At 42.1% G+C, this 15,832-nt stretch overlaps 1 protein-coding gene across 1 annotated transcript in view; it reads left to right on the top strand.

The window, feature by feature from the left end:
• Positions 1-15,832, top strand: part of HERC2 (HECT and RLD domain containing E3 ubiquitin protein ligase 2) — a 242,558-nt gene that overhangs the window by 186,087 nt on the left and 40,639 nt on the right. Inside the window, 3 exon segments of the mRNA XM_070463934.1 lie at positions 4,894-5,085; positions 8,639-8,792; positions 14,878-14,985. Of these exon segments, the coding sequence (XP_070320035.1) occupies positions 4,894-5,085; positions 8,639-8,792; positions 14,878-14,985 (454 nt within the window).

Raw genomic sequence — 15,832 nt, 5'->3', positions numbered from 1 at the left:
GTCAGTTCTTTGCATCAGGTGACCAGAGTATTGGAGCTTCAGCTTCAGCATCAGTCCTTCCAATGAATATTCAGGACTGGTTTCTTTTAGGATTGAATCTCTTTGCAGTCAGAGGGACTCTCAAGAGTCTTCTCCAACACCACAGTTCAAAAGCATCAATTCTTTGGTGCTCAGCTTTCTTTATGGTCCAACTCTCACATCTATACATGACTACTGGAAAAACCATAGCTTTGACTAGGTGGACCTTTGTCGGCAAAGTAATGTCTCTGCTTTTTAATACGCTGTCTAGGTTGGTCATAACTTTTTTCCAAGAAGCAAGCGTCTTTTAGTTTCATGACTGCAGTCACTACCTGCAGTGATTTGGAGTCCAAAAAAATTAAGTCTCTCACAGTTTCCATTGTTTCCCATCTGTTTGCCGTGAAATGATGGGACCGATGCCATGATCTTCATTTTTTGAATGTTGAACTTTAAGTCAACTTTTTCACTCTCCTCTTTCACTTTCATCAAGAGGCTCTTTAGTTTCTCTTTGCTTTCTGCCATAAAGGTGGTGTTATCTGCATATCTGAGGTTATTGATATTTCTCCCGGCAATCTTGATTCCAGCTTGTGCTTCATCCAGCCCAGCATTTTGCATGATGTACTCTGCATGTAAGTTAAATAAGCAGGGTGACAGTATACAGCCTTGACATACTCCTTTCCCAATTTGAACCAGTCCATTGTTCCATGTCCAGTTCTAACTGTTGCTTCTTGACCTGCATACAGATTTCTCAGGAGGCAGGTAAGGTGGTCTGGTATTCCCATCTCTTTCAGAATTTTCCATAGTTTCTTGTGATCCACACATCAAAGGCTTTAGTGTAGTCAGTGAAGCAGATGATTTTCTGCAATTCTAGGATTCAGAGGATGTGGCAATTTGATCTCTGCTTCCTCTGCCTTTTCTAAATCCAGCTTGTACATCTGGAAGTTCTCAATTCATGTACTGTTGAAGCCTAGCTTAGAGAATATTGAGCATTACTTTGCTAGCATGTGAGGTGAGTGCAGTTGTGTAGTAGTTTGAACATTATTTGGCATTGCCTTCTTTGGGATTGGACTGAAAACTGACCTTTTCTAGTCTTGGCCACTGCTGAGTTTTCCAAATTTGCTGGCATATTGAGTGCAGCACTTTAACAGTATCATCTTTTAGGATTTGAAATAGCTCAACTGGAATTCCATCACCTCCACTAGCTTTGTTCATAGTGATGCTTCCTAAGGCCCACTTGGGTTCTCACTCCATGATGTCTGGCTCTAGGTGAGTGATAACACCATCGTGGTTATCTGGGTCATTAAGATCTTTTTGTATAGTTCTTCTGTGTATTCTTGCCGCCTCATCTTAATAGCTTCTGCTTCTGTTAGGTCTATACTGTTTCTGTCCTTTATTGAGCCCATCTTTGCCTGAAACGTTCCCTTGGTATCTCTGATTTTCTTGAAGAGATCTCTAGTCTTTCCCGTTTTATTGTTTTCCTCCATTTCTTTGATCACTGAGGAAGGCTTTCTTATCTCTCTTTGCTGTTCTTTGGAACTCTGCATTCAGATGGGTGTATCTTTCCTTTTCTCCTTTGCCTTTCACTTCTCTTCTTTTATCAGCTATTTGTAAAGCTTCCTCAGACACCATTTTGCCTTTTTACATTTCTTTTTCTTGCAGATGGTTTTGATCATGGCTTCATGTACAGTGTTATAAACTTCCGTCCATAGTTCATCAGGCAGTCTGTCTATCATATCTAATCCCTTAAATCTATTTGTCACTTCCACTGTTTAATCATAAGGGTTTGATTTGGTTCACCTGAATGGTCTAGTGGTTTTCTCTACTTTCTTCATGATCTGAGCCACAGTCAGCTCCTAGTCTTGTTTTTGCTGACTGTGTAGAGCTTCTCCATCTTTGGCTGCAAAGAATGCAGCCAAATGGTGATGTCAGTCTGATTTCCTTATTGACTGTCTGGTGATGTCCATGTGTAGAGTCATGCTCTGGTGTTGGAAGAGGGTGTTTGCTATGACCAGTACATTCTCTTGGCGAAACTCTGTTATCCTTTTTGTTCTCCAGGGCCTAACTTGCCTATTGGATTGCTTTGCTATTTTGTTAAGGATTTTTGCACTATATCTTCTCCTGATTTGCATTAAAGTGTAATACTGGCCTCCTGGATGAGTTAGGTTGTGTTCTTCTTCTGTTTGTTGGAAGAGTTTGTGAAAGATTGGTGTCAGTTCTTTAAATATTTGGTAGAATTTTCTCTCTTTGAACATACTCTCATTATTCTTTTATTTTGTTGTTTCCTGCACAACACAGAATTCTAGGTTCATCAGGATGTTTTATGCTACAGTACAGAAATCATATTTCTCCAAAAACTCATGGTTCTTTTTCTTGCAGAATAGTATTTCAAAGCCAAGATCTGAAATATCTTTTTTTTTCTGTGGCAGGAAGTGTAGTTCATCTCCTTTCTTACTGGGCAGAACTAGAAAATACGTGTGTTTATATGCTTTCAATAAGTTATGCATGTTAATATGTATTTTGGTAAATACCTACATATTTTGAAAACCAGTCGGTACTAATAACTGCACAGGATTCATTCCAGTTTCTTCCTTTCCCGTGTTGATCATGCTCTTCTCTGGAAGTGGGGACTCTGGCTTCTCTGTTGACAGTTTAGTAACTTCCCTCGGGCAGCCGCCTTCGTGTTTGGCTGCCTCTCGTCGCCGACGTGGATCCCTCCTTCCCCTGCACCGCTTCTGGCACTCAGAACCAGGCTGCCTGTGCAGGGTTGACCTCATCCTGTCTGACCCACCCCATCCCCAGTGCCAGCTGGTCCAAAGCAGGAATACTTTCCACTTGGCTTGGCTTTGTCACATTGCGGCCTCTCCCCACCGCGATGTGGACGCCCTCCCAAGCCTACTCAAGTGCTCCTTATCCCAGGCCATCTCATCCTGCTCACATGGTCTCCCTTGCCACCATATTCACCTTGTGAACAAGCATATTATTTTCAATTACATTTAGAACTCTTCATTTTTTGTGCTGTTACTAGTGACAAAAATACATGCTATGGAAAATATTCATAACCTGTAGTAATAAGAAAATTGATATTTGTAAATTAGATGTCTGGACTCCACTTGTGATATTTGGCAATCTCCTAAGGTGAGGTCTTAATGTAGAAATTAATCTGAATTATGCAAAATTTTTTCTTTTAGGTAGAAGAAAGATGGTATAACTTCTTTCTTACCAATTTGTTTATGAGGCATAGGCATCATCCAGATTATAACCTGAAATTACTATCATTTCAATTTTTTTTGTTTCATTAATAACAGGAAAGTAATTTTCTTGTTAGTTTTGGGCACAGTGGTCAAGAATCTGCCTGCTAATGCAGGAGACACAAGAGATGCAGTTTGATCCCTGGGTTGGGAAGATTCCCTGGAAGAGGAAATGGCAACCCACTCCAGTATGCTTGCCTGGGAAATCCCATGGACAGAGGAGAGCTCGTCAGGCTATACAGTCCATGGGGTCGCCAGAGAGTCAGACATGACTTAGTGACTAAACGACAGCAAGGTTATGCAGCTAGTGATTTTATTTTTCAGCTATTCCTTTGCATTTGTTCTCTCTCTCTCTTTTTTTTTAAACAACCCCACCAAAAAATGTTTGGTATTGTTTCAAATAAGACCAAAGATGTTATATATGATTAATATATTCCGCTGAATGTTTTTGCTGGTCTTCAGTGAATGAGATTCTGGAGTGTCTTCGTTTTTGATGAACTTCACTTGCTGATTCCCTGTGTCTTCACTTGAAGGTGGGAGCAGGGTCTGTTTCTTTTCAGGGAGAAACCATGCTCCTGCCTCAGAACTATGGTTTCCAGGGCCAACTTGAGCATTGATGGAATCTACACATTGTTGGGATCACAATTCCCCTTAAGATTACTAAGTGGGGCTTGTGCTTTCCCTGGCTTATTTCTATTTCTGAAAACCACTGACAGTGATTTCATTGAGATCCAGAAAGCAAGAGAGTAGAGAAGAGATACTTGTGGCATCTTGTTCTTTTCCCGGGAGAGCTGGCCTCTGCCTAGGAAACAGGAAGGGCTCAGGTCCCTGATACCCACTCCTTCTGAGCTTAGAAGCTGTTGGATCTCCCTGTCACCTTCCATAAGCCAGACCCACTGCCAGCCTTCACGAGGCTCCTTTGAGGTGGCAGAGGCTGTGGGGTGACTGTCCTGGGCAGGAAACCCTCGTGACGTGGGATTGTGATGGGTCAGTAATGCTGTCCCAGGCAAACAAGCAATTCCTTTTTCTACTGATGTGGAAAGAGGTAAATAATCACAGATGTGGTTTGTTTTAACTGACATATTGTGAATGAGAAGTAAAAGGGGAGTACTGAGAAGACTATTTTCTTCTTTACAGTACCTAAGGAATGAGAGATTATGAGCAATGTTTATATGTCAATAAGTCCATTAAGTAAAATTCTGAGAAAGAATTATGGAGAGGATCTAGGCAATAGATGTAAAAGTATAGTGTACAAATGCAGTTGACAGAAGACTCCCAAACATACCCTGTGGTGGTAGATTTTACATGGTGAGATTTCATTTGAAGTCTCCCCTTGAAACACACCTCAGCTATGAAGTTGGTCACAGTATAAATTGTCATTTCTTTATAGTTAGGCATTCCTTTTGACAGCTGCTGTTGATACTTTGTAAAATAGTTGATTGATTTTGAAAGCTTGGTACACAGGTGGTGTAGATTTAGGGGCCTGTTATTTCCTATTCTAGTATTTCATGGTTTTAAATACCTCAGAAAGTTCCTTACTCATTATTGGCAATCATGTATCCTTTGAGTTCTTGACTGTTTGTCTGTTACTGTATGATTCCTCATTTTAATTGTTGAACTTTTTTAGGATGTTGAAAGCCAGAATAAAGCGTCAGGCGCAGAACTTCAGTCCTTGGATGAGTTCACTAGTTTGCTGGTGGTGGACGACACACGTGTCATGGTGGACCTGCTCAAGCTGTCTGTGTGTGGCCGGGCGGGCGACAAGGGCCGGGACGTGCTTTCAGCTGTGCTGTCTGGCATGGGCACTGCCTACCCACAGGTGAGCTGCAGGGGGGCGGCTGGGCTGGAGGTGCCGCTGCCGTCCTGTGCTTGAAGGGCTTTTGGTGAAAATGAGTCCCTTCTCTGCCATCTGCTGACTTGCTCCTCAATTTGCCCTTTAACATTGCCTTAATATTTTAGAATTTAGAAATTTCTAGTTTTTGCAAAGTCAGATCTGCCGAGCCTTCTCATTTGTGGCTTCTGGATTTTGTACTGCACTATAAACATGGCATGAGCATGACATTGTGTATGAAGCCTCTCAGGCTTCTGTTAATCATCTTTGTTTCCATTTGTTACTGTTTTACTGGAATATAATTGCTTTACAATGTTGCATTAGCTTTTGTTATACCAACATCATGAATCAGCCACATATATATATATATGTATATACAGATTATGTATCCCCTCCCTCTTGAGCTTCCCTCCCACCGCCTCATACCGCCTCTCTGGGTCACCACAGAGTACGAAGCTGAGCTTCATTTGTTACTATATTTACCTTTTTGAACCATCTGCAATTTATCTTGATATAGGGGATGAAGTGGGGATTCAGCTTTACTTTTTCCTAGATGGCAAACATGTTGCAGCAACACAGTTTATTGACTGAACCCATCTTCTTCCCAGTGACTTGAAGGCCACTCTTACTGTATCGTAAACTTGTGTACTTATTTGGGTCCTTTATAGACTTTTTTTGGTTCCATTATTCTAGTTTTTAATAATTTAATATCACAGTATTTTTTCCATTTATTTTTATTAGTTGGAGGCTAATTACTTTACAATATTGTAGTGGTTTTTGTCATCCATTGACATGAATCAGCCATGGATTTACATGTATTCCCCATCCCAATCCCCCCTCCTGCCTCCCTCCCCACCCCATCCCTCTGGGTCTTCCCAGTGCACCAGGCCTGAGCACTTGTCTCATGCATCCAACCTGGGCTGGTGATCTGTTTCACCCTAGATAATATACATGTTTCGATGCTGTTCTCTCGAAACATCCCACCCTCGCCTTCTCCCACAGAGTCCAAAAGTCTATTCTGTACATCTGTGTCTCTTTTTCTGTTTTGCATATAGAGTTATTGTTACCATCTTTCTAAATTCCATATATATGTGTTAGTATACTGTATTGGTCTTTATCTTTCTGGCTTACTTCACTCTGTATAATGGGCTCCAGTTTCATCCATCTCATTAGAACTGATTCAAATGAATTCTTTTTAATGGCTGAGTAATATTCCATGGTGTATATGTACCACAGCTTCCTTATCCATTCGTCTGCTGATGGGCATCTAGGTTGCTTCCATGTCCTGGCTATTATAAACAGTGCTGCGATGAACACTGGGGTGCACGTGTCTCTTTCAGATCTGGTTTCCTTGGTGTGTATGCCCAGAAGTGGGATTGCTGGGTCATATGGCAGTTCTGTTTCCAATTTTTAAAGGAATCTCCACACTGTTCTCCGTAGCGGCTGTACTAGTTTGCATTCCCACCAACAGTGTAAGAGGGTTCCCTTTTCTCCACACCCTCTCCAGCATTTATTGCTTGTAGACTTTTGGATAGCAGCCATCCTGACTGGCGTATCACCGTATTTTTAACCATTAACTATTTAAAGTAGGTTTTAGTATTTGGTAGCACTGGGCTCTGTAGTACTCTCTGCCCTGATGATCTCTCTGTACCTGAGTCATCCAGTGTGCTGACTCCTAGCCACCTACGGCTCTTGAGCTCTTGAAGTGTAGCTACTGCCCTTGCGGCACTGACGTTTTCATTGTATTTCACTTTAAGTTTGAACAGCCGCATGTGGCTAGTATCGGGTATCAAGTCAGTGTTATGTGAGTGCACCTTAGACGTAGAACCCATCAGTTCTGAAGCCCCGGGCTTCCTTAAGGCCCCTTGCCGCTTATGCGCAGCCCTGCTCTGCGTCAGCACCGGCTGTGTCAGGGGGGCTGCGGCCACATGCCCCCTGCAGCTGCGTCACCTGTGCTCGGTTTCCTTGTCCCCACCACCAAGACCGTAATGTACTTAAGAAGGCTTGAGCGTTCTTGAAATCATAGTAAATGATTTGGTAGATATTTTAGGGGCTTGTTAGTTCTTAATCAGATTCAGGAAGAACTGAAAGGTTATAGATTTCCTACTTCGTAGTTTTTCAAGGCAAGTTACTTGTCATAATTCTGAGAGATTAAATCAAGGTGAATTTCCATAAGCAAAATATTAATGTTTTTACAAGTGTATTGCATTTGTGAGGGGAAAGGATGGAATGAGAACATGGATTTAAAGTAATAATACCTAGGATTTGTTGTATACATATCTTCCAGGCCTGGTTCTTGGTGCATTCGCTGAGTACAGAGCACAGGCTTTCCCTTTGTTTACAGATAAGAAAGCTGAAGCTCACAGTGGTCGTTACTCCCTCAAAGACACTCAGGTTTCTGGTGGATGGGAGAAATGATCGTGGTCTCTGAGGGCAGAACCACACCTGTGACCCCTCTGTCACCCTCTTCTCAGAGTTTATTTGCCTCTCTTGGGGTACTGGCTGTCTTTGCAGAAGAAGGTCTTAAACTCAGAACACCCCTGCTGGGCTGTGCATTAGGAGTTACATGACATCTACATTTCAAATTCAATGGGAGACAGAAACAGAGATGGGGACTCTTCCAACTTTCCTGGCCAGTGGCAGGTGCTGCTCTTATGTCCCATCCTGATCTAGTATTTGAGACTCTTTAAACACGAGAAACTTTTGCATTCATAATTATAAAACCTAAATTATGGCAATGAGTATAGTTTGTCATTAATGAAACTTCTTACTAAGATAATCTTTATTATCTAAATACAAGGGAAAATAGATTAAAATAATTATTTCTGGAAGAATAGAGAATGGTTTCATTACGTTTTTCTAAATTTAAAAACTTTGGAAGTTAATGTATTATTACTGTAACAACGTATTGTTTGTTTTTAAAATAGCAGTCAAAATATAGTCACCAGTATTGGCCATTTAAATGGTGTGACTCACTAAAATTTTAACATGAAGTCTGAGCATTATGGATTGTTGGGCGAGTATGGTATGGGGGTTGACCCTAAGTGTCTTGGGTCAGGAGACACCCCGGGTTCTCTCATTTCGGGTGCTGTCTACCCCTGTTCAGCCTCAACAGCTGGGTCATCCCTCTCCATTTCCTGCCCCTCTTGCTTGACCCCATGCCTGCTAGTATCTTGGTCATTTTTATCACCTGCTCCTTGCTTGAAAGTTTTGTTCCTGGGTAGACTTTCCTCACTAGGACATAACCTTATCTTGATGTGAAGAGAAAGTGTTGGGATGATGGGCATTTCGTTTCATTGGTTGGCATGTATTGGTGTTGTGTGTGTCGCTGCTCCCTTACTCCTTGTACATAGACCCCACCAAGCTTCCCAGCACCCCTGCCAACTCTGCTATCATGATTTTATCAGTGAGGAGACTGAGCCCTGACTTAAACTAGATTTCTCAAACTCCCAAGCTCTCCATGCCCCCGTCCCTGTGGAGAGAACTGAACCGGGCAGGCATCCTGATGTCTTCCTGCTTTGTCCCCTGCTTCCCCCCACAGGTGGCAGATATGTTGTTGGAGCTCTGCGTCACCGAGTTGGAGGATGTGGCCACAGACTCACAGAGCGGCCGCCTGTCCTCGCAGCCTGTGGTGGTGGAGAGCAGCCATCCCTACACCGACGACACGTCGTCCAGCGGCACAGTGAAGATCCCAGGTACTGAGGGCTGGCCCCAGGGAGCAGACGGGGTCATACAGAAGCTGCCTGTAGAACGGCTTCATTTCTGCCATTGCATCAGTTGAAGCAGCCGTCCTTGTTTTACATTAAAAAAAAGCAACAGAATTGCTTTAGAGTCACTTTTCCCACCTTTTCTAGAAACCTCACTTACCCAAAACATGATACAGGAAACTATGCGAACTAAATGTTTAGCTTAATGCTTATGAGGTGGATGCCTTAGTTGCCCTAACTCAGATCTAGAAGTAATCTTCTGCCTGTTCCCAGAAGCCTTCCTTGTGTCACCCCCTCTGATGTGACACTGTGCTGGCTTGTATTTCTGGGCAGTTTCTATTACCCACGTGTGCATTCTCATAACTCTCTTGATTAAACAGTTTCCACCTTTTAAGTCTCTTATAACCTGTAGATTCTTCCTTTTTTTTTTTTTCAACAATTCATCCCGGCTGCGCTTTAACCTGTTGCTCAGTCCTGTCTTGCCACCCGATGACCCCATCGGCCTGATTGGTTCCGCCGGACCCTCTGACGGGACTGTTAGTGTTCGTGATCCAGCGCCTGGAAGCGTCTAGTATCTACTTGTCTCTCCTTTTGTGATGGCAGCAGCTACTGATGCTCACTGCCTGAGGCCATTAAATCCACTGGTGGTTGCAAAATGGTGCTATTCTAATTATTTCATTTCTTTCCTATTTATTAGCTAAATTACTTTATATAGGGACATTTTCCCTGATCCTTTGGTTGGTTACCCAGGAGTACTGTTTGTATAAGAAAGGCAGGATAAAAGCTTGATTCTTTTCTTCTTTTTACATTTTCATGAGAATGAACACATCATCCTTTGAGGGTGACCAGTTATTTTGGGGTTTTTTTGGCTGTGCCTCACAGCCTGTGGGATCTTAGTTTCCTGACCAGAGACTGAACCCAGACTGACAGATGGGGAAGCACCAAATCCTTAACACGAGTTAGTCAGAAAATTACCTGTTTTTTCTTTTACATCATGAACCCATGGACTTAACCATGTATGATGGGCTTTCATCCATTATGACTATTGTCCCGTTGAAGCTCAAGCTATCGCATCTCCAGACCTTGAGCTCCTTATTGCATTTGGCTCTTGGCACTGATTCCGGTCCAGTGGTTACTTCCTTGTAGTCTGATAAAACGGGATGCTTTAGGTTCATCACGTCATTTCTCCTCTCCACCTGGAATCTACCCTGGTGTCTTTTAGTGGAGATGGCATTTTAGATCACTGGGCTGTTGTTGTTTCTAGACTTTTTCAGTGGATAGAGACAGGGTAAATGAGTGGACAGTCAAACTGACTGACGACTGACCGACTTTCTTTTGAGTTCATAATGATGTGAGAGATCCAAATTCAGAACTACACGTTTCTATTTATACTTAACCTCTTCTGTTACATCTATGTTTCTTTTCTCCCCCAAAATCCTGGTTCTAAGACAGAGGAATGATAGAATTAGAATATCTCATAATTACTTATTTACTTTATCCCACATCACAGGCACAAAAGACTCAGGGTACTAGTCTAACACTACCAGATAGGTATACGGTTACTGAAAATAGTTAACAAAATTTTTTCTTGGTTTCTTGCTCTCTTCATTGTTGCAATTTGATTAGATTGGTCATACTATAAATCCCAGAGCATAACAGCTATTGCATACTTTGCTTTCTTCCTGTTAATCTTCATTTAGTTCTAGTTGTCTCTTCCTTACTATGCTTGTCTGAAGCTCACTCTCTTGTCAGTTCCTCAGCAAGGCTCAGAGGGTGACAGTCTCGACATGAGTCAACTTGTTGTAAGAGTTGGTTGCCCACATTTGAAAGTTAGTTTTATTGAATACCATATTTTCCTCCTGTGAAAGTTTGTTGTTTATAAGTGACATTCTCAGATAAGGGTTTGTGCCCCTTTAAAATGTTCAATAGTTTCAAGTCTTATCTTTCAAGACAGTTTTTTTGGCATTACAGTTTGTGGTATTTGTTTGCAACTTTGTTTCAATTTTCTTTTTCACGGATATGTGATTGTTATCTTGTGTTGGATGCCTTTTAGAGGCATTATTGGCTACTTCCTTTTCTCCTGTTTGTCTCAAAGCATATCTGTTGTGTTTATTTGCCCCATGTTCTTTATAATTTAATTTTCATTTCTGAATTAAAAAAAATTCTTTACTAAACTTTATCATTTAGTGTTTTGTCCTAATTTTTATTTATATTGTTCTTTCATATCATGTATCATTTTCCTAATTTCTTTTAGCTTGGTTTGAAATAGTAGATTATATTTTTCATGTGTTTTGTGGGCATATCTTTCTGGCTTGCCTTCATTGTTTATAGGAAAATGTTATTCTATTCTTATTCTCTCTTTTGTAGTAATAGCTTTATATTGTATTTGACCTCGATACTTTTATCCTGATCATTTTTATGTGAAATTAGTTTTCTTAAACTTTTAGAATGAGATGGGATTCACAAGAGCTTCTTTAACTTTGAACTCTTAGTCTCTCATAGTAGAAATGAAGCAAAAGATAATTCCACTCAGAAGTTACCTAAGAGAAATTCTAGTATACCTCTTCCTCTTTTCTGTTTCTCTCTTCCTTGATATCGAGTCTGCAAGCAAGTCCTAACATTTCTCCTTTAAAAATATATTTCAGATTCAGCCATTTATCACCATTCTAAATCATTCTGGGCCTAACCATCTAGTTTCACCTGGTTTATTATACTAACTCATATACCAGTATAATATAGATGTTCTGCTTCTACTTCTCAGCTTCTGTGTCTCCCAGAACCCACTCCTTATATGATAACCAGAGAGATTCTCTGAAAGAGGGTCAGAATACACTGGTACTCTGCGTAAAACCTGCCAGTGTGCCCCTGTAACCTTAAGACCCTTGATGGAGGCTGTGCAACTTCCCGTGAGCCTTGCTTGCCTCCCAGCAGCATCCCCTTCCTCTTCGCCTGTCTCTCCTGGCCCCTCCACGGCCTCTTGCATGGCGGCCCCTCAGTGTGTTTCAGGGGTAGGCCATCGGCCCAGAGCGGTGCTCTCGGAGGCAGCCGGTTACAGATTTCTGGCCGCACCTCCCCGCGGAGCGAATCCTTTCCTTGCTACCATGTACTGGACCAGCCTTTCCCAAGTGTTGTTTCAGACTTCCTTTTTCAAACCAGTTACACTTGGTGACATTTAATGGACACGACCTGTTTCTGTCTTATGCTAGAACAGGGACTAGCTGCAGTTAATGTTATATACAAGACATGAAAGTGGAAATCCTTACCTTATTCCATAGAGTGAATACATATCATTCTCTTAGCATTTGGTATGTTAACTGTTGGTTTTTCATACATGCCTTTATCAGGTTGAGGAAACTTTTCTCTTCCTAGTTTGTGGGGGAAATTTTATCATAAGAGAGTGTTGGATTTTGTCAAATGACTTTTCTGTGTATTGACATACTGTTTTCTGTATTAATCCTTTATTAGTATGGCATGTTATGTGAATCAGTTTCTGGATATTAAACTTGTATTGCATTTCTAGACAAATCATAATTGTCCACAATGTATAATCTATAGTATATGTTGCTGGATTTGGCTTGCTAATGTTTTGTTAAGGATTTTTTAACCTATTTTCATGAATAGTGTCAGCTTGTGGCTTTCCTCTCTTTTTATTTTTTTTTATTAAAAACTTCAAAATTTATTTATGTAGCTTTCCTTTCTTGTAATATCTTTATCTCATCTTGATATTAGAGTAACACTGGCTTTACAGATTGAGTTGCAGCATGTTCTCTTCTCCTCTACTCTCTGAAAGAGTTTTTGTAGGGTAGGTATTCTTCTTCCATAAATATGAAAACATATTTACAGAATATGTCTTCTGTATAAAATTTAAAAAGCAAAAATAAAAATGAAAACGCCCTCACTTGTATCTCCTCCATTCTCACTGCTACAGCACTCTACTTCTGACATCAGACATGTGAGGGTTTCCACACATCATGCAGCTGTGCAAAATCAGCTGGTGTCCTGCAGTTTAACTCAATCCTGACACTAGGTTAATGGCTTAAGTCCCACCAAGACTGCACCCACTTCAGATGCCAGTCAGAATGCCAAATTCTGACCTATGCTGCCTGCTGACTTTCTGTAAATCAGAGGTTTCCACAGCCTCCTCCTGAAGTTCAGTTGATTTGCTACAGCAGCTCACAGAACTCACAGAAACATTTACTTATTTCATTAGTTTGTTGTCAGTTCAGTTCAGCTCAGTTGCTCAGTCATGTCTGACTCTCTGCGGCCCCATGGAGTTTTTATAAAGGACATGACAAAGAATACAGATGAACAGCCAGATAAAGAGGTGCATAAGAGTTCAAGATGGTGGGTGGGCTTGTTGAAGTCTTCTGTATCTTTACAGATTTTTCTGTCTCTGTTCTGTCAGTTGTTGAAGGCTAAATTTTGAAATCCCCAGTTGTAAAAAAAAAAGCAGGATTTGCCTGCTTTTTTCATTTATATTTGTTTTTCTGTCATGTGTTTTAGGGCTTTGTTCAGACCTAAAAGAAGCAAAAGAGATTAACAGGAGACAGCAAGAATACACAGAAGAACTATACAAAAAGGTCTAAGGACCCAGAGTCATTGTTATCGTTTTCACTGTTTTCTTGAATTCTTTGAACATATTTATTATAGTTTTGAAGTCATTGCCTACTCAGTTCAGCATCTGGCCCATTAGGGTCAGTTTCTGTTGTCTGATTTTCTTTGAAAGTATGGCTCACATTTTTCAGTGTTTTTGCATATCTCATTATATTTTGTTGAAAACTTGGACATTTTAGATTCTGTTGTGTCATTTGGATTCTGAGTTTTTACAAAAAGATTTGTAATTGTTGCTGGATTTCTATGGTTTTTTTGTGTGTTTCTTTTGTAAGATGCCTGGAATTACTCTCTAAAATCTCTCCCCTGTGTCGCATATCCACTGATATCCCAGGTTACTTTTTTATTTTGATTTTTGTTTTCTAGCCTGACTTCTAGGGTTTGTTCCATATCTGCTTGATTTAGCCTGCTCATTTCCCTATCTCTGGATGGGAGCAAGGGAGGGCATGGAAGTCAGTGTTTTGGCAGTTTTCCTGTGTGTGTATGCGTGTGCGTGCATGTTTGTGCGTGCATGTGTGCGCACACACGCACATGCACACGCACACCCAGCTCTCCGTTTTCTTGAGGACATGTGCCTCGAGTAACCCCCGACTGCATGATGTTCTCATCGAGTCCTTCTTTGTCCTCTGACTTCCAGAATCTTCTTGTTAGATTTCTGGCTAGTTCTCATGTCTGGCACCCCCTAGCCACACCACATTCTCGAGCCAGCAAAGATGCAAGCTTTTCTGTATGTCCTCAGTTACGCTCCCTACTCTGACTTTTAGGATCTCTGCCCAGGCACTGCCCCTGCTCTGCACCAGTTAGCACGAGGTCGCTGAAGACAGAGTCCCCTCTTGGGAGAGCTAAGCTGCAGCCGCAAGGGCAACCCCAGGCGAGAACACGTAGGCTCTCACTGTTCCTACCTGAGTTGGGTCGTTTTTCCGTGAATGAAGTCTTCTCAGTTTGTTGTTTGCCTTGAATTGATTTGAAGACCCCTGGAATCATTGTTTCTTACCATTTTGAGTGATTTTATAGTTGTTTTGCCAACCTTTTCCCTCCACCATAACCCAAGTCATACCCTTCCTTGATTCTTTTCTAAGCTAATTTGTCCCAGAGAAGGCTCTGGATCTAATGCTAGATTCTTGGTGGACATGATTTTATATGGCTTTTAAAATGTGGGGGGCAGGATAATAAAGCTTGGTCTTCTGGTTAGGGTTGTAGCATGAAAATTTCCCCAGAAGTGAGACCACAAAACCAATTGGCCGAGTGAGAGTGAGTGAATTGTGTCGTTTCCATCACGGGTGAAATGCTTTGTGGGAGGCAGAGTTGGAGTGCGAGGAGTCCTTATTTTTTGAGGTTAGTTCCTCCTGACTTTGCTGCACATCACTGTGGACTCCCTGCCTCTGTGTGGTATGATTTTGGCCCCGTCTGTGGAGTGTTGATCGGGAGTGTCACTCTGTCTCTGTGCTTGCTTGTCCCCCAGGTGCAGAAGGACTCCGGGTGGAGTTTGACCGGCAGTGCTCCACCGAGAGGCGTCATGACCCTCTCACAGTCATGGACGGCGTCAGCAGGGTCGTCTCCGTGCGGTCAGGTAGGAGGGGCTGAGCCTGCCCCTGTAGAACAGAACCGTTAGCTAACAGAACCACTAAATAGAGCACTACTGCTGCATTCTCACATGCGTCTGCAGGAGAGGACGATACGTGACCTAACTGCAAAGTACAGTAGGTTTTATCTGTTTTCCCCTGTGCTTTCAGTAAGATGATTTATTCAAGTGATGCATGTGCCTCCCCACCGGTGGGTGGGATTACTGGTGTCCAGTGTGACTGCCGGTCCTTGTTGGGGGCACTGGTTGTCTGGGTGAGTGGGGGGGCCAGTCTCACCTAGACAGTGGAGATGGTGCTGTAAGGCATTTGGGAGTGTCAGACTGATGCACGGTAAAGATGGACAAGGCTTCTTAAAGGTTTTATTTTTTAGTTTTGATTGCTGTGAGGAGTTAGGCTCCACATGGAGTGAGTGTCGTATGCACGTGGTGGACAGTACTGGAGTAGGTGGGAGGTGTCTCCTTTGGGTCTCTCTCTGCTCTGATGTGCTCCATGAGATTGAACAGGAGCGAATCACTCTGTCTAGGGGCTTGTTAAATGCCCTTCACTGGCTTTTTTAGAATCACCGGTGCAGGTGTATATGTGTCTGTGTGTGCGGATCTCTTCGGATATCTTTATTCTTCGTCTGGAGCCAGGGTCGACAATTGTTTCCTAACATAACTACTCCCCTCTGCCTTTGTAGCAAAGGCAGCCACAGACTAAATATAAATGATGGGCCTGGCTCTGTACCAGTGGAGTTTTACTCACAAGACATTACTTTGGATGCAGTGGTATCACAGATGAGCATGGCAGCTTGGCAGATGCCACTGTAGTATGCGGTGGTGTTCTGAGATGTCT

This window comes from Odocoileus virginianus, unplaced genomic scaffold (assembly GCF_023699985.2).
Source record: "Odocoileus virginianus isolate 20LAN1187 ecotype Illinois unplaced genomic scaffold, Ovbor_1.2 Unplaced_Contig_9, whole genome shotgun sequence".
NCBI classification, from domain to species: domain Eukaryota; kingdom Metazoa; phylum Chordata; class Mammalia; order Artiodactyla; family Cervidae; genus Odocoileus; species Odocoileus virginianus.
Note: the sequence above shows the minus strand (reverse complement) of the source record. Positions and strands in the feature narration are given on the sequence as shown.